At 38.8% G+C, this 26,526-nt stretch overlaps 1 protein-coding gene and 1 pseudogene across 6 annotated transcripts in view; one reads left to right on the forward strand and one right to left on the reverse strand.

Moving 5' to 3' along the window:
• Positions 1 to 1,299: 1,299 nt before the first annotated feature.
• Positions 1,300 to 26,526, reverse strand: part of BBS4 (Bardet-Biedl syndrome 4) — a 46,363-nt gene continuing 21,136 nt past the window's right edge. For 2 of the 6 annotated variants that reach the window (XM_077123861.1, XM_077123862.1), the window contains 14 exons: positions 24,061 to 24,124; positions 18,953 to 19,064; positions 18,010 to 18,199; positions 16,521 to 16,593; positions 14,075 to 14,128; positions 11,904 to 12,031; positions 9,653 to 9,707; positions 8,573 to 8,641; positions 7,402 to 7,554; positions 7,135 to 7,306; positions 5,300 to 5,369; positions 4,540 to 4,681; positions 3,763 to 3,964; positions 1,300 to 3,243 (listed from right to left, as the gene is read on the reverse strand). In XM_077123861.1, the coding sequence (XP_076979976.1) occupies positions 3,119 to 3,243; positions 3,763 to 3,964; positions 4,540 to 4,681; positions 5,300 to 5,369; positions 7,135 to 7,306; positions 7,402 to 7,554; positions 8,573 to 8,641; positions 9,653 to 9,707; positions 11,904 to 12,031; positions 14,075 to 14,128; positions 16,521 to 16,593; positions 18,010 to 18,074 (1,308 nt within the window). In that variant the 5' untranslated portion in view covers positions 18,075 to 18,199; positions 18,953 to 19,064; positions 24,061 to 24,124 and the 3' untranslated portion in view covers positions 1,300 to 3,118. The remainder of the gene's footprint in view (positions 3,244 to 3,762; positions 3,965 to 4,539; positions 4,682 to 5,299; positions 5,370 to 7,134; positions 7,307 to 7,401; positions 7,555 to 8,572; positions 8,642 to 9,652; positions 9,708 to 11,903; positions 12,032 to 14,074; positions 14,129 to 16,520; positions 16,594 to 18,009; positions 18,200 to 18,952; positions 19,065 to 24,060; positions 24,125 to 26,526) is intronic. The other 4 variants (XM_077123859.1, XM_077123858.1, XM_077123860.1 and 1 more) reach the window with 3 other exon arrangements.
• LOC143652329 (fanconi-associated nuclease 1 pseudogene) lies at positions 20,209 to 22,008 on the forward strand (annotated as a pseudogene).

Here is a 26,526-nt window from a genome sequence, read left to right on the forward strand (position 1 = left end):
TCCACACATAGTCTTACTGAGCTTCCCTTGTATGTGATGGATTGCTTTTCTCTTGCTGCTTCCAAAATTCTCTTTGACATTTGACAATCTAATTGGTAAGTTTCTTGGAGCATGTCTATTTGGATCTATTCTGTTTGAGGTATGCTGCACTTCTTGTGTGCCCTTTTCTTGAGGTCCAGTCCTTTTCCAGTATTTTGTTCTCTCCAACTCAAAAAGCCTCTGGGTCTTTTTGGTTTTTGTCCTGTCATCTTTGCCCCCTCAGCTGCAGAGGCAAAAACTCCTAGTTCCTTTAGTGTTTACTCCAGGTTTATCTCTGCTGGGAGCCTGTTTTCAATAGTCAGAATCTGCTAATCAATTCCGCAATTGGAGCTTGGTTGAGCTAAGCCCTTGTTACTAGTAAAATCTGTTTCCTTCCCTCTCCAGGAGCCAGCCTGCCACACTCAGGGTAGAGGGGTAAGGGGCAGCTTAGGGAACTTATAGTTCTATGTGGGATCTCAGCTGTTTCACCTGGTCCAGACTGGTGCACACTGTAAGTCTGGTCACTGATGTTCCCCAGCAGTTGTTCTGTACTGTTCCTATTTACTAGTTGCTCTGTTGAACTAATTTCCACACCTCACTATGTCACTATCTTTCCCCCTCACCCCAATGTTCTTTTACTTATTCATATTACCCTCCACAGTCATCTAAGCCCAGAAACAGGCACTGTCCTTACATTCTAATCTCATCTGCCATATCCAATCAATTCCCAATTCCTGTTGATTTTAGTTATGTTTCTCATATTTCCCTCTTCCTCTCCATTTCTGTCATAGTTTACTCCCTCATTATATTTCATCCAGACATGTTCAGTAATAGGCAAACCAGCTTCCACACTTATGTGTAAGTGATCTTTGTCAATTTCTCAGAATACAAATCCCAGTTCTGTCACATACTAGCTGCAGGGGTACAGGTATGGCTTCTAATACCTTGCTGTTTATTTCTGACATGAGAACAGAAGAGGATTCTGCTCAGTTAGCTGCTTCTTCAATTGCAATGTGAAAACAGACTCAGTCATATTATAAAGAACTCCAAACAGTTTGGTTTGGCTAACAGGTCAGAGCTCCACCTTCAAGTTAAAATGATTAAAGACCACTGTAAATTCAAAATGGATGCTGTTACTCAGAAAGTAAGTTGCTGCCCTACTTCTATCAGGGCTGCAAAGATAGGGCTGGCACCATGGAGGAAACTGGCCTTCAGGGTTTTTTTTCTTTAAGAGCATCTTACTATGGATAATCAAGTGTACCAAGGAAGGGAGAAAAAGGAGATGCTTGAAAGGGATTTTATTATATTCACAGGTCATAGAGACAAGAGTCACAACATGCCTTGCAGGGCCATACTGGGAAAAGGAGCGTGAGGCTTACCTAAACCAGTGGGAGCCAAAGAAGAACATGTATGTGGGCTGGGGGACTGTATCTTTTATAGCATCAGAGGGGTGGGGCTTTGGCAGTTAGTCAAGCACACAATTGGGGAGCATTTATTTGAATTTAGGGCCCCGTGAAACTATACAGGGCACTAGGCTAGTGGGGAGTGGCGTTGTGAGGTGTATTATCTGACAGGGCAGCTTGGGGATTCATTATGGGGAAGGACTTTAATAGCCCATGGGTGTATATGAAAGAGACCTGGGATGCTGAGGCATCACTAAGTGAAGGTTCTTAGTTTTATTTATTTTATTATAGTTGACTCTGTCATGCCTCATCATCACAGGCCTGGAGATGCATATCATGCTGTCCACCTGTGTGGTGGTTATGGTAAAGGCTTGGGGCATGGTTTGGCTTAAATCAGAGTAAACATTTTGATAAGGGTAATTGTCCAGATGTTGGAATCCCAAAGGGGCTGGCTCTGAATGAGAAAATCTTGTTCCCACTGGCCTGAACCGTACTACAATATCTCCAAATTGGTATATACACAGAAGTTAAGGTGAAGGCTTCCAGTTCTGCCAAGTGTACAGACCCCAAAGAACCATCTCTGGTAAGGGGAATGTTGAAGGACAGGTGGAAGGTCACAGCTCTCCATTTAAGCTCACTGGGGAGTTTATTTGAACTTGATATCTCTGCAAAATCAGACAGGACTCTAGGCTAGTGGGTAGGGGAATCTTGGGGTGCATTATCTGATAGAGACAGCTTGGGGACTCACTATTGGGAAAGGACATTAGTAACCTGGGGCATATTTGAAAAAGACATGTTATGGATGAGGCATCGATGACCCAGCATGGGCTGTTACTTTTTAATTACAAGGTTCCTCCTCTAACTTCAAAAAGGTTTTATTATAATTAATTTTTATATCTGAAGAACTTTTCCCAAAGGGAATAGTAATACATAATCTTTATTCTAAAAAGGGCACATGGGTAATGTATTGGTAGTATCTGGTCAGTAGTTACACTGATTGTATTAGATAAAAATTCCTCAGTTATTTTTCATTGTTTAATTCCCGGTGCTGATACCAGACCAGTCCTTGATTTCTACTTCTAACATATTGATATGATCTGGCTCTAGACTCTGATACCCCTCAAGAACAAAATATAGGGACTTGTTCTGGACTCCCTATAGGAGGCTGGGGTATTCAACAGGCTTGCCTCAATTTACAGGGCTTTTGTTTGATCATCCAGACTCTTAGAGCAGATAATTAATCCAAGATTTGTGTTTGTACTGGGGACCAATATAGCCCCAAAGCCTCACTTCAGCTTAGCCAAGGCTTCATCATCACAGGGCTATTACCAAGCAGAAGTCCATTTCAACCTTTCATGGCACAAAAGGAGATAAAAGTCCTTTTGAAAACAAACAGCTCCATGTACCTTGCTGGCTCTTAGAATGGCATATAGAGAGCCACAAGCCTTGCTCGCAATTCTTTAAGGATCTGCCTGAGCTATCTTCTCTCTATTCCTTGGCAGAGAGCACCAGTGAGCAGCTGCCATAGGCTTAGGTTCCTCAGTAAGCTACTCTTGATCATCACAACACACCCTGTGTTTTGATTCTGTGGTGTCAGAGAATTGTGCTGGCCTCTACTCTGCCTCTGCTATATGACTTTTCCTAATCCAGTATATCCTCAACAAAGAAACCCTTAATCTGGAGTCATCCTACTCCTATTATTCTCTTATTTGTTCTGATGCTTCAGGTGAAAAAACAGTTCCAGCTGGGTTTTCTCCCACTGTGGGCTCTGGCTCCAGAGGAAGAGATGGTGGCTTTGTGAGCTGGGATGGTCCTCCTGCACCTAGTAACAAAACAAATAGCATGAATTCTGTTACACAATTCCAGAAGAAATAATTATTTTTACTGTTAAATTTCAAGAAGAAGCCCAGTATTTTCTGGGACTAGTGGGACTGTGGTATATTTTCATATCCATGAGGAAAGACCAACACAGAAGAAACAAAGCAACAGTCAGGTTTGCCCTCAATGAATCAGTGAAAAGAAATCTTTAATTACCTATACCTTACCTATTTATAATGAGGCAATAAAAATAAAATTCTGACTGAATTAGAGAATGTACTATGACAACTTATTTCTAAACTTGAAAATTTTAATAAACCAGTATACTGATCACCCAAGTAAATAAACTTAACAGTACTTGTTACCTACTTCCCAGCTTGCCTTAAAGAATCAAGTGTCAATTAGGCCACCCCCTGGCTTTTTTTTTTCATCTGGGCAACATTGCATTGGAGATTTTCTGAGTCTTAAAGCTATAAGCTGCATGCAAAGCTAGATCCTCATGGGGCTTTGTGTAGCCTCCTACCTGAGGGGAGTTTCTTGTATGCAGCTGCTGAAGACATTGCCTGACCTAGAGCTTGATTAGAACCCAGAGGCTGCTGGAAACTGGCAGGCTTGCTGGTTGAAGTGTTCCGGTGTTTGGATTTGGGATCTTTAACTGGCTTAGTCCAGACCAGTGCCTCCCCAACCTGGAGAGCAGCTCCCAATTTCTGGGCCATCTCCACCATCTTGTGCCCATATGTGAAGGGAAAAAAAGAAAGAAAGAAAAAAAAAAGAGTCACAGGCATGATTGCCAGAGGCAAACCTACCTAACTGTTCTTAGGTCGTCCATCAGAGAATTTTAGCTGAAATAGTGCCTGCTGGTATTGGCACTTAAGGAAAGAAATGCTTTTTGCAAGGAAATCATTCTCAACAGCCAAGAACATAGATTACCCTTGATAGGTGGCTAGGGAGTTCATACAGGATCTCAAAACCGAATAATTCACGTTTGTTGTATTACTGGACCAAAACTCCTGCCTGTCCTTCATGAGGAAAAGTGAGAGGAAACTACAAGGAGAAGCTGAGCTCAAGTCAGATAAGTTGTATTAACAACAACAGATAATTCAGTAAGCCTCAATTTCCTTTTATCATTTTTTTCTAGGAAAATTTTTTCAGGCTCTTACTCATTAAAGAACTCATGTTTCCAGAAACATCAAAGCCAAAACAGCCATGAGCCTATAATACTTAGATGTGGATTATTTGGAAGTGATTCAAGACTCCTATCAGCCTGATTATGACTCTTCAGGGCTAATAAAAGACATACCTCAGAGTCAAAATCCAGAGAGCTACGGTCCTTGAGTAGGGTGACTTTCTTCTCCATCTCCTGATACTGGGCCAGGGCACCTCTCTTGTCTCCCTGGTTGTACAGCAGCACAGCATAGTTGAGGTTTACTAACGGGTTACACCTGTGGCAGACAAACATTTCTATGGAGCTGGGGCTCTGCAACAAATGGTCATTTACAAATTCTTCTCAGTACACTAAAACAAAACACAACTGATTAAGTAAAAATGTCTCTATTATGCAGCAAAGTGGGGACACACATGCTGTGTGGACCTGTGGAGAAGAATCAAGAAGTAGTGGCCCAACCAAACATGTTTGGAGCAGGTACTGGGGCCAAGTCTGACATATCAGCCCTCAACAGAGGCCACTCAGAGTAAGGTTGAAAAAGTGATTCCCACCCTGCTGTCTAGCAGATATTAGTGAAATATATCCTGGAAAAGTTAAGCCTGAAGTCACCTGATATCCAGCTAGCCCAGCTAACCCAAGCCCACTGCCAGCCCTGTCTCTCTGGCCTCCTGAGTACTAAACTTGGGGCTGGAAACATTTTCTCAGAGACAGCCAGTGTCCATTCCTGCTGAGTCACTGCATGCTCAGGAACCATAGCCTTCAATACTCAGGCCTGCTGTGTACAAAGGCCAGAGTGGCAGCTGGGATCACTTAGCCAGCGGTGGTGCTATGGCGCCACCTTGTGGCGTTAGAAGGTCTAACCCTTCCCAATACCATTCCCACCAGAGCAGCTTACTTATCCAGGCGGACTGCTTCTGCGTAGGCTCTCTTGGCATTCTCCATATCGTCAAGATTAGTCAGGGCCACTGCAACAAAGAAAGTGAACACTGTGGCTGGAAAACCCAGCTTAGAAAACAAAAGGAATATTTCAAGATCATAGCTGATACAGCTCCCAAATGGAACTAACTCCTACACCCTCTTAGCTCACAGCACCACTCAGTGATTCACCTAAGATACCTGGTGTCATCTTCAAAAATCCCCTCTCCACAGTTCATCAGCTGTCAAGTTCCATGTATCTTTTCTTTGCCATTTCTTTTCTCCATTGTCGTTCTTCAGGCTCAAGTTGTTCCAGGCTTTCCACCTCTTCTCCCTGGTTGACAGTGTCCCCACCTGACTCTATTCCACCTTCCAAAGTGCTATCAGGTATCTCACTGATAAACAAATCTAACCATGTCACTCTCCTATTTAATGATCCTCATTGGTCCTCATCATCTAGAACCATAAGTTTTAAACTTTTATTTAGCAACAGAACCCTTTTTTTTTAAAAGTCAGTATTTCCAGTCCTGATATATAAAACAAAAGCAGAGCTGCTCTGGAAGCCCTGCTCCCCCCAACTTCCACCGACCATGCACTCATTTCCATTTGAAAAACACAGCCTCTAAGATGACATCTAAAGAAAGCCCTTGCACTATACTCAGGGCCCTCCATAATCTGAGTCCAAACTATTTTGGGGGACTTATCTCCCATCACAATCTTTTACACTAAGGCCCACTAACTGCAAGGTACACCATGCAATTTCATGGCCACATACATGCCTCTGTTTACAGCGGCCCCTCAGCCTGGAATATCCCTCACTGCATTCAGCTTATCCTTCAAAATTCAGTTGAAAGTCCTTGCTACTTTGTAAAGTTAGAATTGCTGTCCATGCCTTACAATATGTTGATTTGTTTACATTTCTTTATCTCCAAATAACCACCACTCAGTTTGCTTTTGCAATCTTTCTCTTACAAGTAAAACAAACAAAAGCAAAGCTGCTCTTGACGCCCTGAGCAGTTAATGACCAAACAAAGAAACAAACAAAAATACCTGAAACTTTAACCAATGGGGACATGGAAGCTGCTTTGGGGTTTATAAGCCGAGTAAATTCAGTATATGAGAAATACCCCTTACGCATTTTTAAAGTATGTGTTTGATTAATTTTATTTTTCTGATCAGTTTTTGTATTATATGGCATCAAATGGATCTTCAAGAAATGAACCACATCCTGTAACATTAAGCCCAAAGAAAATAGTTTTCAATAGAAGATAGTCTGACTTGGAACTACTAGCCAGGGACCAATTATATAAGAACAACAACAATTATAACAATATCAATAATAATGGACCAATTATATATCCACAACAAAAACAACAGTTAATATTCATTGACTGCTTAATCTTGTAATCCTCACATCAACCGAGGTATATATAATAAGCGGTTGATGCAGGACTCCCACCAAAGCCCAAGTTCTTAACACTCTATATCTGGGACTTAGTTAGGCTCAACATACATAAATATGAATTGTCAAGCCAAGAGAAAAAATTGGTAAAAAGAGGTGGATGGGGATTATCTTGATTTTACCCTGTCAGTCTCTGAGTGAAATTCCCCCACATTAGAAGAAACCAGATGCTTTGCCATGACTGCCCTTTTTCTTCTATCTTTCTTTAAGCTCTATGACAGTGATCCAGATCCTATGGGATCTGCAAGGGAACTGCTTCTCTCGGACAGTAAGCAACTGACCTCCTGCGATTCTAATTCCTTTTTCCCTCTTTAGAGACTGGGGAGTGGGTTCTCCCAATCAGTGTCTCCTACCAGCCAAGAGCATGTAGAGCTCCCCCATCTTTGGCTGGAAGTTGATGGCCGCACTGAGGAAATGGAAAGCTGACGCATACTGCTGCATGGTCAAGTGGACAAGCCCCAGATTATAGAGAATCTTCCAATTGAAGGGTGCCAAGTAGTTGGCTCGTTTCAGGCAGCTGATAGCCTGGAGGAGAGAGGGGACACTCAATGAGAGGGTGGGCAAACCTGGCAAACCCAAAAACTACATGCATGAACACAACAAGGAACATGAGGACTCACTGCCACATATTTTTTCTTGCCGAAGAAACACATTCCAATGTTATTCCAGAGTGGTGGACTTTCTGGCACAGCACAGGCTACGACTCTGTATTTGGTCAGGGCAACATCAAAGTCCCCGTGGGTCTGCATCATGCTGCCTGCTGCCAAGATGGCCTGAAAACATGGCATATGTGAAAGTTAGTAATTCTGTCATTCTCAAAAGGCTGTAGCAGTGAAGTTGCCTTCCTTAGCATAGATACTCAGCAGGCCCATCAACATAGATGGAACTGAAAAGCTTCTGGGAACATACATAATGCTATTGGGACAAGTGCTGATGAAAAAGCCCCCATCATAGACACTGTAGCTCTCTTTGGGGCAGTAAAGAAAAACATAAACTGTCACTGACTTTACCCAGCTCATTTGTTTCCTACATCTAGCCAGGGTAGTCCTTCTGGGATATTTCAGATTATGAGGGTACAACTGAACAAAAATTACCTTAAATCTATTCTCTGCAACCCCTGCTTGGTACACCAAGTGCTCTAGACACCTACCAAACTTGTGTTTTGCTACTTAAGCTATAACTCCTTCTGCCACATAAAAAAGGGTGAGTCAGCTTTAGGCATTATCAGTCCAGTCCCTTTCATTTCTCTAAGGAAAGGTATCAAGGTGGGGAGTTTTCCAAACAAGTAACTAGCAGAGTTAAGCTAATACAAAGACTTCCTAGCTCAGAACTGAGTTTGCAACTTGCAAGAACAACCAGATGGTGTCCCTGTGTCTCTATCAATGATACACATCCACCCACTTGATATACTTTCTTGTCCCCAAAGTCTAAAGACAAGATGGACGAGAGATTCTAAAATTCTTTAGAAATCTGGAAGCCATTTCACTATAATTACTTTTGGAAGCAGTTGTGGAGCTTTGCTAATATCCTTAGTAACACGTAAACTTTACCAGCACCACAATTTCACTTTCTGTTCAGATTATAGGCCTGTTATAACAAATGTGCTCGTTTAGAAGCTAAGTAACAGAGCACCAATGCTTTACAAGATCTTTAAATAAGAAGGCCTGCCTTTTATTTTTATTTTTCCAATAATGAAGGTAGTTTTTCAGTTATTGAAAATGAAGAAGATATCTCCTTGCTTTCTGGGAGCAGTGGGAGCATCTATTTCTGGGGTTTGATGGCCTGCAATACCTTGTAGTTGGTTGGGTCATAAGTCAGTGCATTTCCAAGATGTTCAAATGCCTTCTGGTAAATGCCGAGCTTAGAAAAAAAAAGCACACCAGAGAATTTACATCAGAGGGAGAGATGGCAATTAAGGAATCTGGCCAATCATACCCTGAACAAAAGCATCTGACTTTTGTGAACTCTCTTGGGAAAACAAAGAACAACCAACCAAACAAAAAAGCTATAAACACAAAATAAAGAAAGGAAAACCAAAAATCCCCATATTCCTGCTTACCCTTTTTTTTTTTTCCAATCCCCTGGTAGATCAAAATATCTATATGCCAGGAACCATCTATAACTCTGACACATTGATGCTGTTCTACATTAATGTCTTTTGTTGGGAAAAGGTTAGGCGCATCTCCCTCAGTTCAACCTCCCAAACCTCCTCCTAGGCATGATTACTGGGTTAAGGTCTTGCTTCCTCTTAAAGAAAAATGAAATGACATCAAGGCCATCATATAGGCAGTACTTAAAGGCAAGATCAGCTGAGCAGGGAACTTGGCTGCTTAGGGATCTCTGGGCCCTGGGTCCTCAGGTGGCTACAGAGACATGATGGAGTTAAAAGAATCATATTCACACCTAGGAATCAGAGGGGAGAGAAGAAGTTCTTTATTTTGATGTCAGACAAAGTATGCTTTGTCTTCTCTTTCCTGTAGGACCCTGGTTGGGGAGAAGGAGCAACAGAAATGGCCTTTGCTCCAAAGCCCTAGGTAGTGGTGACCTGTATCACAATTTTGCCCCCTCACCATAATAAAAGAACAGCCACACACACGTCAGACAATTATTACTGGTATATTCTCTTTCCCTGGTTGGATAAGGATTATGGTAGCACTGGGCCCAAACAGAATTGCTTCTGACTTGAATGTAGAACATTAAGTTAATTCCTTTAGGAAACAAAGAATATCAAATACAGAGAGCAAGATTCATGTGCTTTATATGACCCTCGTAAATGTGTCAAAATAGTATCAAAATGCAGGGAAACCTCCAGACACAAATCCAAAGGCATTTCTAACTTCAGCGCATGAATGAGTGAAGGGTTTTCATTACCTGTAGGTAGAGTAATCCTAAAGTTGTAAGAAGTTCTGTATTTTCTGGTGAGAATCTGCAACAGAGAAAGCAATTCTGCTTGGAGGGAAACAAGATGTTTATGGGAGACATTGAGACACGTACATAGTAATCTTACAGCATTTGAGAGACTCTTTCAAGCCTCCCACTTCCCAAGGAATTTAAGACAATTTGGGAATTTCCTTCAAAATAGGTCATCTCAACAATAGCTAGACTTCTTTTTTGGGGCCGTTACTCAACGCCAAAAGCCCTAAAAGAGGAAAGAACCTAAGGAATTTTTTGTGTGTCTATCTTGATTACATGTATGGAATTAAGGAACAATGCTCATAAACCAAGTTAGTCTCAAATACACACAGTTTTAGCCAGGTTTTTTCTTGTGGAATTCTTTTCTGTGCTCACAATGTCAGCCAGCCAATTTTCTATGTAATTTAGGGTCCCAAAGCCCTAATATTCTGCTCTCCAAATTAAACAAAAAGCTATATCAAATAGCCAAAAGAAACAAAAGAAAAGAGATGCAGTAACCAGCCCTACGAAAGAATTAGCTATTGACCTTTGGGAGTAAACACTGGTTGAAGTAAAATGTTATCTGACTTCCCAGTCCCTCACTGATATTTATCTTTGTCACAAAACCAAAGCAACACACACCTGAGATATCTGACTACAGGATCTCAGGCAGTTTCAACAGTGAAAAAAACAAAGGGCAAAGAACAATGAATCCTGCTTCTAAGAATGTGGGAGGGAGCTGACTACATGTGGGAAGACCAGACCAGAAGAGAAAAGCTCTAGCCAGGGGAAGCCTGAGCTGGTCAAACAAAGCTCACTGTTTAAGTATCTGCCTTACAAATTCTGCATAATAAATATCCATTTGATCACCTCCCTCCTAACAATCAAGTATGTAGCTTTTATAATTCTGGTGGCATTCATCTGCCCACAAAACATGACTACCTCTCCAAAGCTGTGGGTCATGAGCAAAGGTCTTTACATTCTTGGTGAGGCGCCACATGTTCCATGTTCCTTGTTTACTCTTGAGAATTACTATAAATTAAGTCCTTGACCAGTTCACTACAACAATATCTACCTTGGGACTTATGTGCACTAATCTCAAAAAGCCAATTTCTAAAAGGCAGGGATCAGGGATCAGAGCTACCACCCTGCACCACAGGCCGAGAGGCACTTACATATGCTACGGCTTCTTCCTACTTATCCACATGAACTTAATTAAGCCTCTTGATGATGAAAGTTACTATTTTGTAATTTAACATACCAAGGTATTTTTTTAGATCCAAACTGTGATCAAAAAAATATTCAGAAAGTTGTAATGTGACTGGTATAACAAGAACATTTACTATCATGGAAGAAAGCAAAAGTAATGAACAAATTAACAGACGCTGAAGTGTAATCAGAGACAAATTACCAGGAATTAGAAGCCTTGAACCCTTCTGTTAAGTGATCTAACAAATGAGACACTAAAGCATTTTGCTATAGCTATCCTACTTAAAACAAACAAAATAAGACCCTCTGCAAAAAAAGATATGCTTCTTTTAAGCCTGTAGCCCTGGAGAGGAAACATGGAACACCATTACGGTAAAGTCAGTTGGTTCCATTATCAACAGGAATTTGGTGAAATTAACAACAAACAAAACTAAAGGATCAGTTTCATTTCAACAAGGTCAGATATTATTGTTGAATCAGGAGAATTATCCCCAAATCTGTTCTTCCCTTCCTCATGGGCACATGTCTACCCATTTCTCTTGCATCTAACTGTAATCATCTGACAAACTACAAGTCATATATGCGAGCAAGAAAGATGTATGCAACTTCAGGGTTATTTAAATCTTACTACAAGTTGCTTATTCTGTACTTAATGTCCTGCACATTCCTGTTCCCACGATAGCCTAGAATATTATAGTAACCCAACTTCAACCATGCAGATAAAGACAACTTCAGGAATGGTGGGTCAATAAGGAAGGAACTAGGAACCCTGATTGCCCACGTGGAACAGAGCTGCTTGTGCTAGCCTAGAACAGCTATATTGATATGTGAGAAACTGTTACCTAAGAAACAGAACTCTGTGTTATTAAGCCATTGGGACCTCTTAACATTAACCTTAGCTAACCCTTTACTCTACACACAACTAGTAGTAATATATATTCTCTCTTAGGCTTGAAGTTGGTATGTCTGTGCCCATTGTTTTTTAGTTTCTCATTGCTGTAAAGGACAAAAACACACTTACTCTACTGCTTTCTTGTAGATTTCGATGGCCTTGTCCACATCTCCCTCCAGTAAGTGGATCTTCCCCAGCATTATGTAAGTCAGATCATGCCTATTAAGCTGTAGGGCATTGTTCAGCTGGTCTTGTGCCTAACAAGGTTAATGGAGTAAAGAGAACCAAATCGTTACCACTGAAAGGTAAAAGAGCAATGGCTTTACATGGCTAATGTAAAGAAAAAACTCTTGCTGTACTAATTAGTAAGTAACATCACATTTTAGTAAATAACCCCCATACAGAAAAACCAAAACATAACAATATGGTGCCTGTTGACAGGACAGGTGACAACACGGGGGATATGCCTCTGGAGCCACCTGGAGGAGTTTATATGAGATGATTAATTTTTCTTAGCATTTTCTGCTTCTTGACATTCATACCTATGACTCTGACTTCATAAGTAAAAAGAGACATCATGGTACAGGATAGACTATACTGCACCCAACTCAATCCCAGTTGCCCACTGACCAACTGTGCAATCTTCCCCAGGATTGGCCTCATTTTCCCCACCAAGATGATGATGATGAATGAATGAATGAATGAATGAATTCACATTTATTTACTCAATATTTATTGAGTAATTGCTGTTCTAGATTCTAAGGATACTAGAATTAACAAGACAGACTCCTTGCTCTGGAGGAATGTATACTGTAGTAGATGATCAAAAGAGCTTCATTTAGTCATTCACTCAATCAACAATATTTATATAAATCCAAGTATTGTATTTTACTTATCCTGTTAGTTTTTACAGTAAAATCTAATTAAGTATAATGTTCCTCTTCAGTATAAGTCCAACTAAAGGCCAATCCCTAGGCTCAGAATAATCCTGTGAATACAAATTTGCCTGGAATATTCATTCTCTAAAGAAAAAAAACCTCCCAACATAGCATATAAAACTGTAGATCAGTCCAGAAAACTTAAGGAACCCACTAAAAAGATATTATATATCGTGCATATATAATATATATAAATGTATTATAAGTATACATATGCATATATAATTTATACATATTTATCTCACAAGAGAAAAAGTTACACTTATACCTCAATTGCTGATATGTCCATTTTTTTTCATATCCCTGAGGAATAGATTAAGTTGTACCAGGTTGCAAATGGACACAAATTAAACACTGTCTAATGGTATTAACTTATTCAGATTCTCAGTCCTGTCAGCAATGAGGAAAGAAGAATGAAACTTCATAATCACTAGATGGGAGCTTTATGTAGGGATTATCCCCAGCCCCACCATCATTAACTTTCAGAGCTATCCCTCAATTAAGGTACGTTTTTCAGCTCAAATTGTTTTCTCTGATAAAGGAACTTGGAGCCCACAGCTTAAATAGAATGAAATATAAATTCTCATCATGGAAAATAAGCTTAAAATCTGAAAACACTCAAAAATCAGGTCCACTTAACATTTAAAATTCATTTCCAATTCCTTAAAATTAAAATCAGTTGCTGTCAGAGCATAAGATAATTTACATGGTCATTATTATACCTTTAAGCCTTAAGAGTCCACTTCTGACATCTAAGTTTTATTAAATGTTTGTTTCTATTCTGGGAAATAAACTGGGGAAGGAGAAAATGTTGAGTAGAGAAAAGCAATGAGATTGCATTTCCAGGACTGCTCAATTTCTTATTAAAAGCAGAAAAACAGATGGATGATAAATGAAGGGGAAAAAAAACTTGGGGATAAATGTATAAGGCACGTCGAATTTTTACATCCATAAAACTGCAACTTCATTGTATGACACTATTAAATGCTCAAGGAGCATGATGTATACAACCTTCACACTCAAGTGTTCAGAAAGTAGACTAATAAATAGACAGACGGAGCGATAGGTAGATAAATAGAATGATATGGCAGATGTGGCACAATGCTGAAATTGGTAGATATGAGTACCTGGGGATGAAAAGGGGGGGAAGGTATGTTGGAGTTCTCTGTATGGGTCTTGTATTATTTTTGTAATGGTCCTGGAAGTTTGAAAGTATTTAAAAATAAAAAGTTTCTAAAAAAAGAGGAAGGAGAAGAACCTCTGTAAGCACTAGAAAAAGAACAATGGCCCCTCTGTACTAAGTTACCCTCAGTGAAATCCCTAGCCAACTGGTCAACTGTCACCACCATTTCTATAAATTACCTTGTTGAACTGCTTCAGATAAATGTAGCAAACTCCCAGGTTATGACAAATCTCCTACATACAAAAGAAAGGGAAACAGCTTAATAGTAATTCTATAATAGGTGTTAGGGTGAAATAATAGGCATCTAGAGATTGTTGTTACATAGAAATGTCTAAACTGTAAAACATATACTCAATTTTTTGACTAGGGTTCACACTTAATTCAGATATATTTAATTCTACAAACTGGGCTCATATAAAATACAGATGGTAAGAGATAAAGAATAAACAAGTGAACTTTCTGGATCTATGTGGTACCTCGGGGTACCTACCCAGCCCAACCCCAAACTCTCTTTCTCTAAGATCTGCTTACTACCTCGACACCCTCTGTGCCCTCTTCTCAGAAGAGACTACCTGCAGCCCCTGCAGAAAGAGTAGCTGACCATAAAACTCTACCCTTAAAGCAATATATACCCAGACATCTGAATAAGATTCCTTTTCCTAAGAAATCTAGAACTGAACAGAGTCTCCTAGCTGCAAACACTAGATTTAATAGGTCATGTGGATTATGGCCTGGCAGTTCCAGCTGGAGGTCATTATGATGGGATATGTGTTATGGGACCTGGTCTAAAGAAGTCACAGCAAAGGTCAGCAAACTATGGGCCGTGGACAAAATCTTCCCCTGACTCTATAAATAAAGTTTTACTGGAAACAGTTACACCCTTACATTACTGTCTATGGCTCCTATGCAGTACAAATGCAAAATAGTTATGACAGACTATATAGAGACACAAAGTTTAAAATATTTACTATTTTGCCCTTCAGAGCAAAAATTTGCCAAACCCTGTGTAGATACTACACATCAAGCTCTATGTTAGATGTTTTTCATATATAGTACTTTAATCTTCCCACCAAATATGCAACATAGGTTATTTCTATTTTATAGATAAGGGAATTGAAGTTCAGAGCAGGGAAATGGCTTGCCAAAGTTAGTAGAGTTAGAAAGTATCAGTACTAGGATTTTTTTCAGTTTTTATTAAAGAGAATTTCAAATATATACAAATGTACAGAGAATGACCATGCACTTATCATCATGTCCCAGTAACCAAGGACAAATAGACAATAACCAGGAAATTCTGGCCCAGAACTTGCAACAGTCACTCTAGGAAGTTGGCCATTATCTCCAGCAAACCACAATCCCTGTAGAGTTGACCCCATATAGCCAAAACTTGATTGATAACTGATAGCTTTCCTAATTTTTGCTCCCGCTTCCAATTTAGGACCAACTGGAGAAAGCCAAATATGCTTCCCTAACCAATCACTTAAGATGTTCCACTTCTAGTTAGCATGTCTCCAGCCTCCTCGTGCCAATAGCCTCCAACTGGCATACCTGAAGTCTTCTCTTTTTTCCACTAAAATGTTTTCCCACTCCTCTGCTTGAGTTTCTGCCAGATGCAAATGATGGTAGTTGGGTACCTAACAAGCTCTGAATAAATAGCCTTTGTTCTCATTTGAGTGTTCTTTGTTTTTGACACTGACAACATGGAAGTATTATCAATCCATGTCCCATCTATTACCACTAATTTTGTACTATTTTGATATAAATAAGATTACACAGATTTCACTCAAGTATGTCAGTACAAGTTTCTAAAAGAGAAGGTCTTTTTCTTAACCTATCCACAACAGCTTTATACACATGAAAAAAATCCAACAAATTCTTAATAGCAGATCTTGAGTCATGTTCAAATTTCCAAATGTCTCATCAACGTCTCACATTAAAAAAAAAATTTTTTTGTCTTAAATCAGGATCCAAATAAGGGCCATACATTGCAAAGCACTGGGTCTTTAACCCAGGCTTGCCTCTAAGACTTCTGTAGTTTCTAACAGAAAATAATAGGTAAAAAAATAATCAAAGAACTACTCAAAGAAAATCTCCCTAACCCAAAGAATGGCAAGGGTCTTCAGCTAACTAAGAGCTAACTAAATATCAAACAGGGGTGTGAAAAAAAAATAAAAGAAACCCATGAGACATCTATTGCTCACATTTAGGAACTCCAATGATAAAAAGAAAATCCTCAAAGCTTCTAGAGAGAAAACTGGGGTTATCACCAAGAATTAGGTTGGTAATAAACTATACCTGAGCAACAATAACTGCTAGTAAAATCATGGAGCAACGTCTGTAAAGATACGAGGAAACATGACTTTTTACCCTTTTCCTAGCCAAATCACAGTCAAGTATGAGGATAAAATAAAGATATTTGGCACGTGATGCAATGGTAGTTCAGTGGTAGAATTCTTGCCTGCCATGCCAGAGACCTGGGTTTGATTCCCAGAGCCTGCCCATGCCAAAAAAAAAAAAGATATTTGGCATGTAAGAATTCAATAATAATAATGTAAGACAACTATATGATAAATGGAACCATTAGCATGATTACTAAGAAGAAAAAAATGAAACTTCCCTGCTTACCCAATCTTTCTGGTTAAGTTTAGCTGCTTCATTATATACTTCGATGGCAGCTTTATGTTTCCCCAAAAGAAATCTGTGGAATAAATACATTTTCCATAATTATTACTTCAAAGTTCTTGTAAGTCTAAACCCCAAACCACATTGACTCATATTCTATCCAGCAGGGAATCTTGGAAGCCTCTTTTCTTAAGACCTGGTTGTACTGGTTTGGCCAGTAAAGCTCCTATATACCAACAGCAGAAGCTCTCTTAGTAGGAATTGCAGTGGCAGCTGTTACATGACCTTGATCCTTTTTATCTATTTTAGTGAAAGCCCTCTGTAATGTTTCCCACACACACAATGTACTACAAATGTAGACCAAAAAAGAAGCCAGTTACATAGCATGTTAAGTAATAACTGCCAACATCATCCATCCTACCCTCTCAAGCCTGAACTTTTTTTCTTGATACTGGATCAAGAGTTTTAGAAAGAAAACAGGGGCTCTCTGCCCAAGACAAAGAGGTATGACAATGCAGTTAAGCAAGTAGAGATGATTTCCACTTTACTATTCTGGAAAGGGATTGTACTTAATAGCTTATAAGGACTCTGGAGGTTGTCTGCATCTAAGAGGTTGAGGGCACTCATTCAACAAACACTTAATAAAAACCTATTGTGGGCAGGCCACAGTGGCTCAGCAGGCAAAGTTCTTACCTGCCATGCCAGAGACCTGGGTTTCACTCCCGGTGCCTGCCCATGTGAAAAAAAACCCTATTGTGGCTTTTTCACAACAGGTTTGCCGCCAGAACACAGATGTTGTAAAAAACATCACTATATCTTAAGCCAAAATGGGAAAGGAAAAGACTCATATCAACACTGGGTGTGAAACAACTAATAGCTGGTGTTAACAAAAGGAATTCCACTGAACCACATTACAGTCAGAAGAGATACACGGAAATCGTTAAGGAAGTCAGCATCTAGGTAAGAAAATTGGCTACAACCCTGACACATGCCAATTTCTGGTTGGAGTGGTGACAACATGCTGAAGCCAAGTGCTAATATGCCTTGGTTCGAGGGATAGAAAGTCACTCATAAGGATGGTAATGCCAGTGGAACCACGCTCTTTAAGCTCTGGATTGCATACTGCCAGCTACTCATCCAACTGACAAGCCCTTGCATCTGCCTCTTCAGGATGTCTACAAAATTGGTGGTATTGGTACTGCGCCTGTGGAATGAGTGGAGACTGGTGTTCTCAAACCGGGCATAGTGGTCACCTTTGCTCCAGTAAATGTTACAAGTGAAGTCAAGTCTGTTAAAATGCACCATGAAACTTTGAGTGAAGCTCTTCCTGGGGACAATGTGGGCTTCAATGTCAAGAGCAGGTCTGTAAAGGATGTTCACTGTGGTAATGTGGCAGTTGACAGCAAAAATGACCCACCAATGGAAGCAGCTGGCTTCACTGCTCAGGTGATTATCCTGAACCATCCAGGTCAAATCAGCGCTGGCTACGTACCTGTGCTGGACTGTCCACAGCTCACAGTGCTTACAAGTTTGCTGAACTGAAGGACTGATCGCCATTCTAGCAAGAAGTTGGAAGATGGCCCCAAATGACTGAAATCTGGTGATGTTGCCAACGTTGATACGGTTCCTGGCAAGCCCATGTGTGTTGAGAGTTTCTCTGACTATCCTCCTCTGGGTTTTTGCTGTTCATGATATGAGACAGTTGCTGTGGGTGCCATCAAGGCAGTGGGCAAGAAGGTTGCTGGAGCTGGCAAGGTCACTAAGTTTGCTCAGAAAGCTAAATGATATTACCCATAACACCTGCCACCCCAGTCTTAATCAGTGGTGGAAGAATGGTCTCAGAACTGTTTGTCTCAATTGGCCACTTAAGTTTAATAGTAAAAGACTGGTTTAATGATAACAGTGCATCATAAACTCTTCAGAAGGAAAGGAATGTTTTGTGGACCATCCGTTTTTGTGTGGCAGTTTTAAGTTATTAGTTTTTAAAATCAGTACTTTTAAATGGAAACAATGACCAAAAATCTGTTACAGAATTTTGAGACCCATTAAAACAAATTTTAATAAGAAAAAAAAAAACCTATTGTGTCAAGTATTATGCTAAGCATTAGAACAGTAGATGAGAAAAATTTCATAGGTTACCAATGTTTTTAGAGGACTCAGAACACAAAATGCCATTATTTATATCTTAAGTAGTATTAGTGTTTCCCTATCACTAGAATATACAACATTTGAAATACTCAGTTCCTTAATACTAGCTATCTCATTGGCTCAAATTTCAGAATTAATCACTCTCTTAAAAGTAAATCCCAAAATATCTATTAAGCCACATTGGCTTCTAAATCAACTAATCAGGCTGCCAGGAGCGGCTTAGACCTGAGAGTGCATTTCCTATTATTCTCAGTGAGGACCCTAGGGCCAAGGGTACCAATACTTACAAAGATCTGGCCACCTGCTTGAGATTGTCAGCACACTGAGGGCTGAGAACAGCACATGTCTGAAAGAGTTCTAGAGATTCTTGGATATTTCCTTCCAGGCGAAATATCAATGCTGCCAAGAAATAGAAAACACAGAAAATAAAACCATGTCCTGGGAAGAATGGAGCCCTGACATCAGAAAAATCAGAGAAGAGAGAAGTGAGAAATCGTATCAAAGAAATCTTGTGAATAAAAATTTTTTAAAAAGATGCCAAAGATCCGGGTTCGATTCCTAGTGCCTGCCCATGTGAAAAAAAAAAAAAAAAAAGATAAAGAAATCCTGTGGATAACCATCTTTAATACAATCAGCTACGACTTCAGCTAGGTTATTTATGCAAAGTGCCACTTGAAACAAGCTGTAAAGTTGTTGACAAGCTAAAACCTCTTTTAAAGTAAGGTAACTCAAACCTACCTAACTCCTCCACTCCCTGAATCTACCACACATATAATTAGGTACCTTACAAATCATCATGTAAATTGTGATGTGGGAGTTTGCAGCTACATGGACTAGGCTTCTCTGTGCTTCCCCATCAGATGTGCTATTCATCCTGATAATTCAGAATTAATTCCACTGTTAGTTTTCAGAGAACCCCCAAATGGGTAAGTAGAACCAATATTACAAGTCCCTAAGGACATTAGTTTAGACTATTGAATAGTCTAAGACTCCGAATAGCCAAAGAATAGTTTAGACTTTGGTTTTCAGTATACAATTTTTCCAGTCAGAAAGAAGAATTCTTTCCTAGGCCTAAGTTTTCAGAAGGATATACATGCTTAAATGTTATTATCAAGCACTGAAAGTCTAGAACTTGTAATTGGAATTAAAAGAGCTTTTTTTATTTCCCATGATGTCCTAGATGTATCCATTTATTATCTATTATGTCAAAAAGTTATATATTAGTTTGGTGACTACAAATGCAATGAACAATAAACAAAGATCATCTGTTTACACCAAAGAGTCAAAAAGAAAGTTCTTGGAAAAAGTAAGGATGCTACTTTTAACATAAAAGAGTGAAATGTGGCAGAGCAAAGTGGAAAGCGCAAGATGGCCAGGTCACGAATGCAGACTGGCGTGAGGTCCTGGAGGGAAAAAAATGGGTGGATTGGGGTGGCAAGGCCAGAAGCCCAAGGGTGGCACTCGGCAGCCCCAATAAGAGTAAGCATGTGGTCCCCAGCAGGTAGCACGGCCTTGGTCAAGTAGGCCCAAAAAGAAGAAATTGTCTAAATGAGTAACATAAAGTCAAATAGAAATCCACTTATTATTATTGTAGGTCAAAAAAGTAAAAGTTAACAATTACTCTCTTTCTCCTGAAATAATCTGTTTTATTACTCAAAGCATCCAGTTTTTCTGAAACTCACGATGTCAAAAGGGAGATCATCTGACAAGAAAAGACCTTGTAGAAGTTTATCAGTCAGCAAAACTAACATAAATGAATCTAATTCTATTATTTCCTATTTTAATAATGTTTCACCTGCTAAACTTGCCTGCCCCATTTGTAGTAAAATGGTCCCAAGATATAACTTAAACCAGCACCTTGATGAAGTGTGTGTTAATGATAATGACCATCCAGGTAGATCCAGTACCTGTTGGCTTAATGAACTCAACTATGTCCACAGTGGATTTAACCAATATTACCGTAGATGTAACTCCAAAGATATCATCATCATCATGAAAGACAACTTTAACACCTGGCCAAAGTAACAAAGCAAAAGGCATAAAGCAGCAGACCAGTCCTTACTTTAAAAGTAATGTTGATTTGGTGTGCAAAAATCAAGATGAGCTGAGAAATCATAATGTGAAAGTCATTCCTTTGGGAAGCCTGTCATCTAAATTGTCCAGACAATATATAAAGGCTAAAAGGTCAATAGGTAAGAACCAGGAATTTGCAAGTTGCAGAATTACAAATCCACAGAATTCCATATCCAAAGTGGCTAAGAGCTTGGTTGACAGCTGTTCAGAACTGAAAACAAGGATCAGGTTTTGGAGAACGGTTCTCAAAAGGAAAATGTTTTTGTGTGTGATTCTCCTACAGAAGAGAGTACTTCTGAACATACTATAGAGGTGATAAAATAACAGACACTGAAAGCCAAAAGGCTACCCCAAAATGGGGACAATCAGCCCGCATCCCTGGCTTCTCAAATAATGGCCCAGAGTTTTCATCAGATTTAACTATTGGGAATAAATTAAAGTCTACTTTGGAGGACAGTCTTGAAAAGCAGAGGAGTATCAAAGGAGTTATTGGTAAAGGGAGTGAGAAACATGAGGCAGGTAGTGGTGAAGAAGTAAAAATGACAGTTGTTGCAGAAGCAGAGTTGTCAATTTGGAGGCAGAATCTCATAGTTTTACAAATGATGCTTCTAAATGGATTAACATTCAAAAACTTTCTCTGGAAAGTGACAGTGGCTTAAAGAATGAATTCATTCACAGCATTCCTTTGGAACAGGGACCAATCTGTGATGTTCCCGGTAAAACAACTCAAGCACCACCAAGACATGCTTACTACCTTCAGAGTTTCCTTGTGGTGCTGAAAGCCATACTTGAGAATGAAGATGATATGACGCTCTTTGATGAACACAAGAAGGGAATTATAACTAAATTTTATCAATTATCAGCTCATGGTCAGAAATTATATGGAACGTTTAATTTACATTTAATTATAACGTAAATTAAACTGGATTAAAATGAATAAATTGGAATATGAGGAGACTGCTAGAGAGTAAACACCTGCAATTGAAGAACTAAAGCAAGCAGGCTTTCTACAGACAGAATCTGAATTGCAAGAACTCTCTGAAGTGCTTGAACTACTTTCTGCTCCCGAACTAAAAACCCTGGCAAAGACCTTCCACTTGGTGAACCCCAAAGCAGCAGTTGGTGAACACCTTTCTCAAATTGGCCAGACAGCGTTCAGTCTTCACCTGGGGCAAGAATCAGCCTGGAATCAATCAGTGATCTTTTTTTTTTTTATTCAAAGTCTATTCACTAATGTCAGTTCATATCAATGAACTGTCTTTAAGACAGAATAAACTTATGAAGTATGTAACAACATGGATGGACCTTGAGAACATTATGCTGAGTGAGACTAGCCAAAAACTAAAGGACAAATACTGTATGGTCTCATCTATCAGTGATTTTGAAAAGGTTGTATTGGCTGTTGTCACAGAAAGATGTTTAAAATCTTGATAGCACATATTATTGTAATAGGTTGTACACTTTTTCAAATTATAAGTGCTTATTTCATTGCCTGTTAGATCGAGAAGGCTGGAAAAGCCTTGAATACAAGAGCCTGCATTCTTTCTTGGCTTATTATTCATAATTCTTGTTTTAGTATTATCCTTATTTTTAGGATCAAGAAAAATTAATAGGCACTCCCAGGGATGTGGAACTTCCTGGCTACATGGGACAGAAATCCTAGATTGAGCTGAGACTCAGCATCAAGGGATTGACAAAAACCCTAGATGAGCTGAGACTCAGCATCAAGGGATTGAGAAAACCGTCTCAACCAAAAGGGGGAAGAGGGAAATGAGACAAAGTGTCAATGGCTGAGAGATTCCAAACAGAGTTGAGAGGTTATCCTGGAGGGTATTCTTATGCATTAAGTAGATATCACCTTATTATTCAAGATGTAATGGAGAGGCTGGAGAGAACTGCCTGAAAATGTAGAGCTGTGTTCTAGTAGCCATGTTTCTTGAGGATGACTGAATAATGATACAGCTTTCACAATGTGACTGTGTGATTGTGAAAAACTTGTGTCTGATGCTCCTTTTATCTACCTTGTCAACAAACGAGTAGAACATATGGAATAAAAATAAATAATAGGGGAAACAAATGTTAAAATAAATTTAGTTTGAAATGCTAGTGATCAATGAAAGCAAGGGATAAGGGGCATGGTAGGTATGATCTTTTTTTTCTGTTTTCATTTTATTTCTTTTTCTATTATCTTTTTATTTCTTTTTCTGAATTGATGTAAATGTTCTAAGAAATGATGAATATGCAACTAAGTGATGATATTGTGAATTACTGATTATATATGTTAGTGTTTTATTCCATTTGTTAAATTTTTTTAATTAATAAATAAATTAAAAGAGCAAAATCAGTAGGCCTTTGGTAAAGTCTACTTTTTTATTATTATTTTTAAAAATACAGTTTTAACTACTATTCTTACAGGATTTTAGTGTATGCAAAGTTTTACTTTTTCTATAAAATAGATCTATATCAACTTTAGTGTGGCAATCTACTATGCTGCTCCAGAATGGCTGATATTGACATCAGATCATGTTTTTGAAAATACTTTTAAAATGATATCGGTGTTATTATCTCTATCTCTATCTATGTCCATGTAACTTTTGGTTATCATTGTGCATCCAGAGTCGGACTGAATTCACTCTTGTTGAGAAAATAACTATGAATACTGATCTTTAATAGAACTTAGATATAATAAGGTTTACATTATTAAGATAAATGTCAATTTATATTATATATGTGTTTTAATACATTTCATATTTATCGACAAGTTAATTGACTTTAGAAATATAAAATCTCATCCCCATGGTGAATTTAAATGTCTTCTAAATCCTTAAAAGAAAAATAGTGAAATGTAAGTAAAAACAGTGAAATGTAAAACCAAACTATATTTGGTTTCTGATGAATTTAGTTCATTCTCTACTTTATCCTGTACCTCTAGGCTTCTTGCCTCCATCTGATTCACCTCACAGAATTACTCAAGCCTTTTCTCATCTCTTTTAGCTTGACTATAACGAGTCTTTCAAAAAATACCTTTTGGCCCTGAAATCACTGCATGAGGCAGAGATCCTAAGCATCCATTCTGAAAAACACTAGTCAGAAACTAAAAAAAGGGGTGAAGGATGGTAGCAAACTTTTTCAACAGTACTAGTAATTCCTACAATCAAACCCAACACAACAATTATGCTGACATTTCCAAAAAAAAGAATGCTGAGTAAGACCTTTATGGAATATGTACTTCAACTTTATTTCATAAGTCGTTTGCTGTCCTTCAAGAAACTAGGCAAAGTGTTTATTTCATTAGTAAAAAGAGAAGAAAGATATGTCTTACCTTGGACATAGATAGCATATTCACATAGCCCCTGAGTTTCCTGAAGCTGTTCTTTGATAACAGCCTGAAAGAGGAAGAAAAATATTTCCGATTAGTGCTTAAGAGTCTTTAAGAAAAGGTAGACATGAACAAGAGACACATATAAGAAACTTAGGATACTAATAATGACTAATAAAGTAATTGATTAAGAATTTTTTTTTTTTATTCTCAACTTCTCCTTAGGATTAGTTATTCTAGAACAGGGGTCAGCAAACTATAGCCTGTGGGCCATATCTGATACATGGCCTGTTTTTGTACAGTTCCCATGCTAAGAAAGCTTTTAATATTTGAAAAGAGTTATAGGAAAAAAAGAAAAATATGCAGCAGAGATCATATGTGGCATGCAAAGCCTAAAATGTTTACTGTCTGGCAACTTATAGAGAAAGTTTGCTAGCGCCTACCTGGAATCTAACTAGGCAAATTCAGAAAATATGAAAAGATATTCAAACAACATTGCAGATGTTAGGAACTCTTTGATGAGCAAAACCTGAGCTCAGCCTTATTACTATGATGGGCTAAGGCCAGGGTGCTAAAGGAGCCCAGACGGCAGGCATCTGATTCTAACTTGGTGTGCTGGTTTGAAGGGATGTATGTCCCCTAGAAAAGCCATGTTTTAATCTAAATCCCATTTCACAAAGGCAGAATAGTCCCTGTTCAGTACTCTATGCTTAAAACTTTGATCGGATCATCTCCCTGGAGATGTGATTTAATCAAGAGTGGTTGTTGAAGTGTTAAAATAAATTTAGTTTGAAATGCTAATGATCAATGAAAGGGAGGGGTAAGGGGCATGGTATGTATAATCTTTTTTTCCTGCTTTCATTTTATTTCTTTTTCTGTTGTCTTTTTATTTCTTTTTCTGAATTAATGCAAATCTTCCCAGAAATGATCATAATGATGAATATGCAACTATGTGATGATATTGTGAATTACTGATTATATATGTAGAATGGAATGATCATATGTTAAGAATGTTTTTGTTCGTTTGTTGTTTAATTTTTTTTTAATTAATAAATAAAAAAAGAAAAAAAAAGAGTGGTTGTTGAGCTGGATTGGGTGGCGACATGTCTCTACCCATCTGGGTGGTCTTGATAAGTTTCTGGAGTCTTACAAAAGAGGAAACATTTTGGAGAATGACATAGCCGCGAGAAGCAGAGTCCACCAGCCAGCGACCTTTGGAGATGAAGGAAAATGCCTCCTGGGGAGCTTCATGAAACAGGAAGCCAGGAGAAGAAGCTAGCAGATGATACAGTGTTTGTGCCCTTCCAGATGAGAGAGGAACCCTGACCGTGTTCACCATGTGCCTTTCCAGATGAGAGAGAAACGCTGACTGTATTTGCCACATGCCTTCTCACTTGAGAGAGAAACCCTGAACTTCATTGGCCTTCTTGAACCACGATATCTTTCCCTGGATGCCTTTGATTGGACATTTCTATAGACTTGTTTTAATTGGGACATTCTCTTGGCCTTAGAACTGTAAATTAGCAATTTATTAAATTCCCCTCTTTAAAAGCCATTCCATTTCTGGTATACTGCATTCTAGCAGCTAGCAAACTAGAACACTTGGAAAATCAGGGAAGGCTTTATAGAGTAAACAGTTTCAAACCCTCTGTTGTCAGGGAGTGGAAGAGAAGCTGAGGTGTCCAAGACAGTCAGATAAAGAAGAGCTTCAAATGCCAGGCTACAAACTTTGAAACCAATGGTGGGTTTTAAACAGGAAGTAATCTAATCCTGTTGGCTCTATAGAAAAATAATTTTTGGAGCACTGTTGAAAGTAGATTAAAATGATAAGATCCAAGGCAAGTAAGACAGTAAAAGAATTCTTATGGTAATTTAAATAAAAATAACAGGGATTGAGTAAAGCATGGGAAGAGGGAAAAAGAAGAAAATTTCAAGAGATAGTAAGAGGAAAAAATCTACTTGATAATTACCTATACTTAGGAGAAAGGCATTAGGGGATTCTAACATGGACAACCAGGGTGAATGATGTACTCCATCCCTGAATGAGGAACAGAGAAGGAATAGGTTTGGAAAAACAGCACATAAATTCAGCTACAGAAAAGTGGAATTTGAAATGTTTGTGAGGCATTCAGTAGGCATCAAACTTGTCTGGAAATCAGGAGGTATGTAGAATGAGCAGAGAAAGCGGTCACAGATAGGATCCTGGGACCATCCCCAACTCTTTAGAAATGAAAGAGGAAGAAAAGCCAAAAAAGAAACTGAAAAGTGGTCAAAAAGCAGAAGTAAAACCAGGAAAAGGTAATATAAAAGGAAAAGGAAGAGCTGCCTTCAAAACTCACACTGGTACTAAACATTGCCAGTTCTGTACATTTGTGTAGGTATAAATGCCACAGGTACAAATAAAAATTACAACCTTAGCAGTATTACAAAGCTCTGAATGCCAAAAAAGTCTATTCCAAAGGCTTTTGC

Source organism: Tamandua tetradactyla, chromosome 12 (assembly GCF_023851605.1).
Source record: "Tamandua tetradactyla isolate mTamTet1 chromosome 12, mTamTet1.pri, whole genome shotgun sequence".
Taxonomy (NCBI): domain Eukaryota; kingdom Metazoa; phylum Chordata; class Mammalia; order Pilosa; family Myrmecophagidae; genus Tamandua; species Tamandua tetradactyla.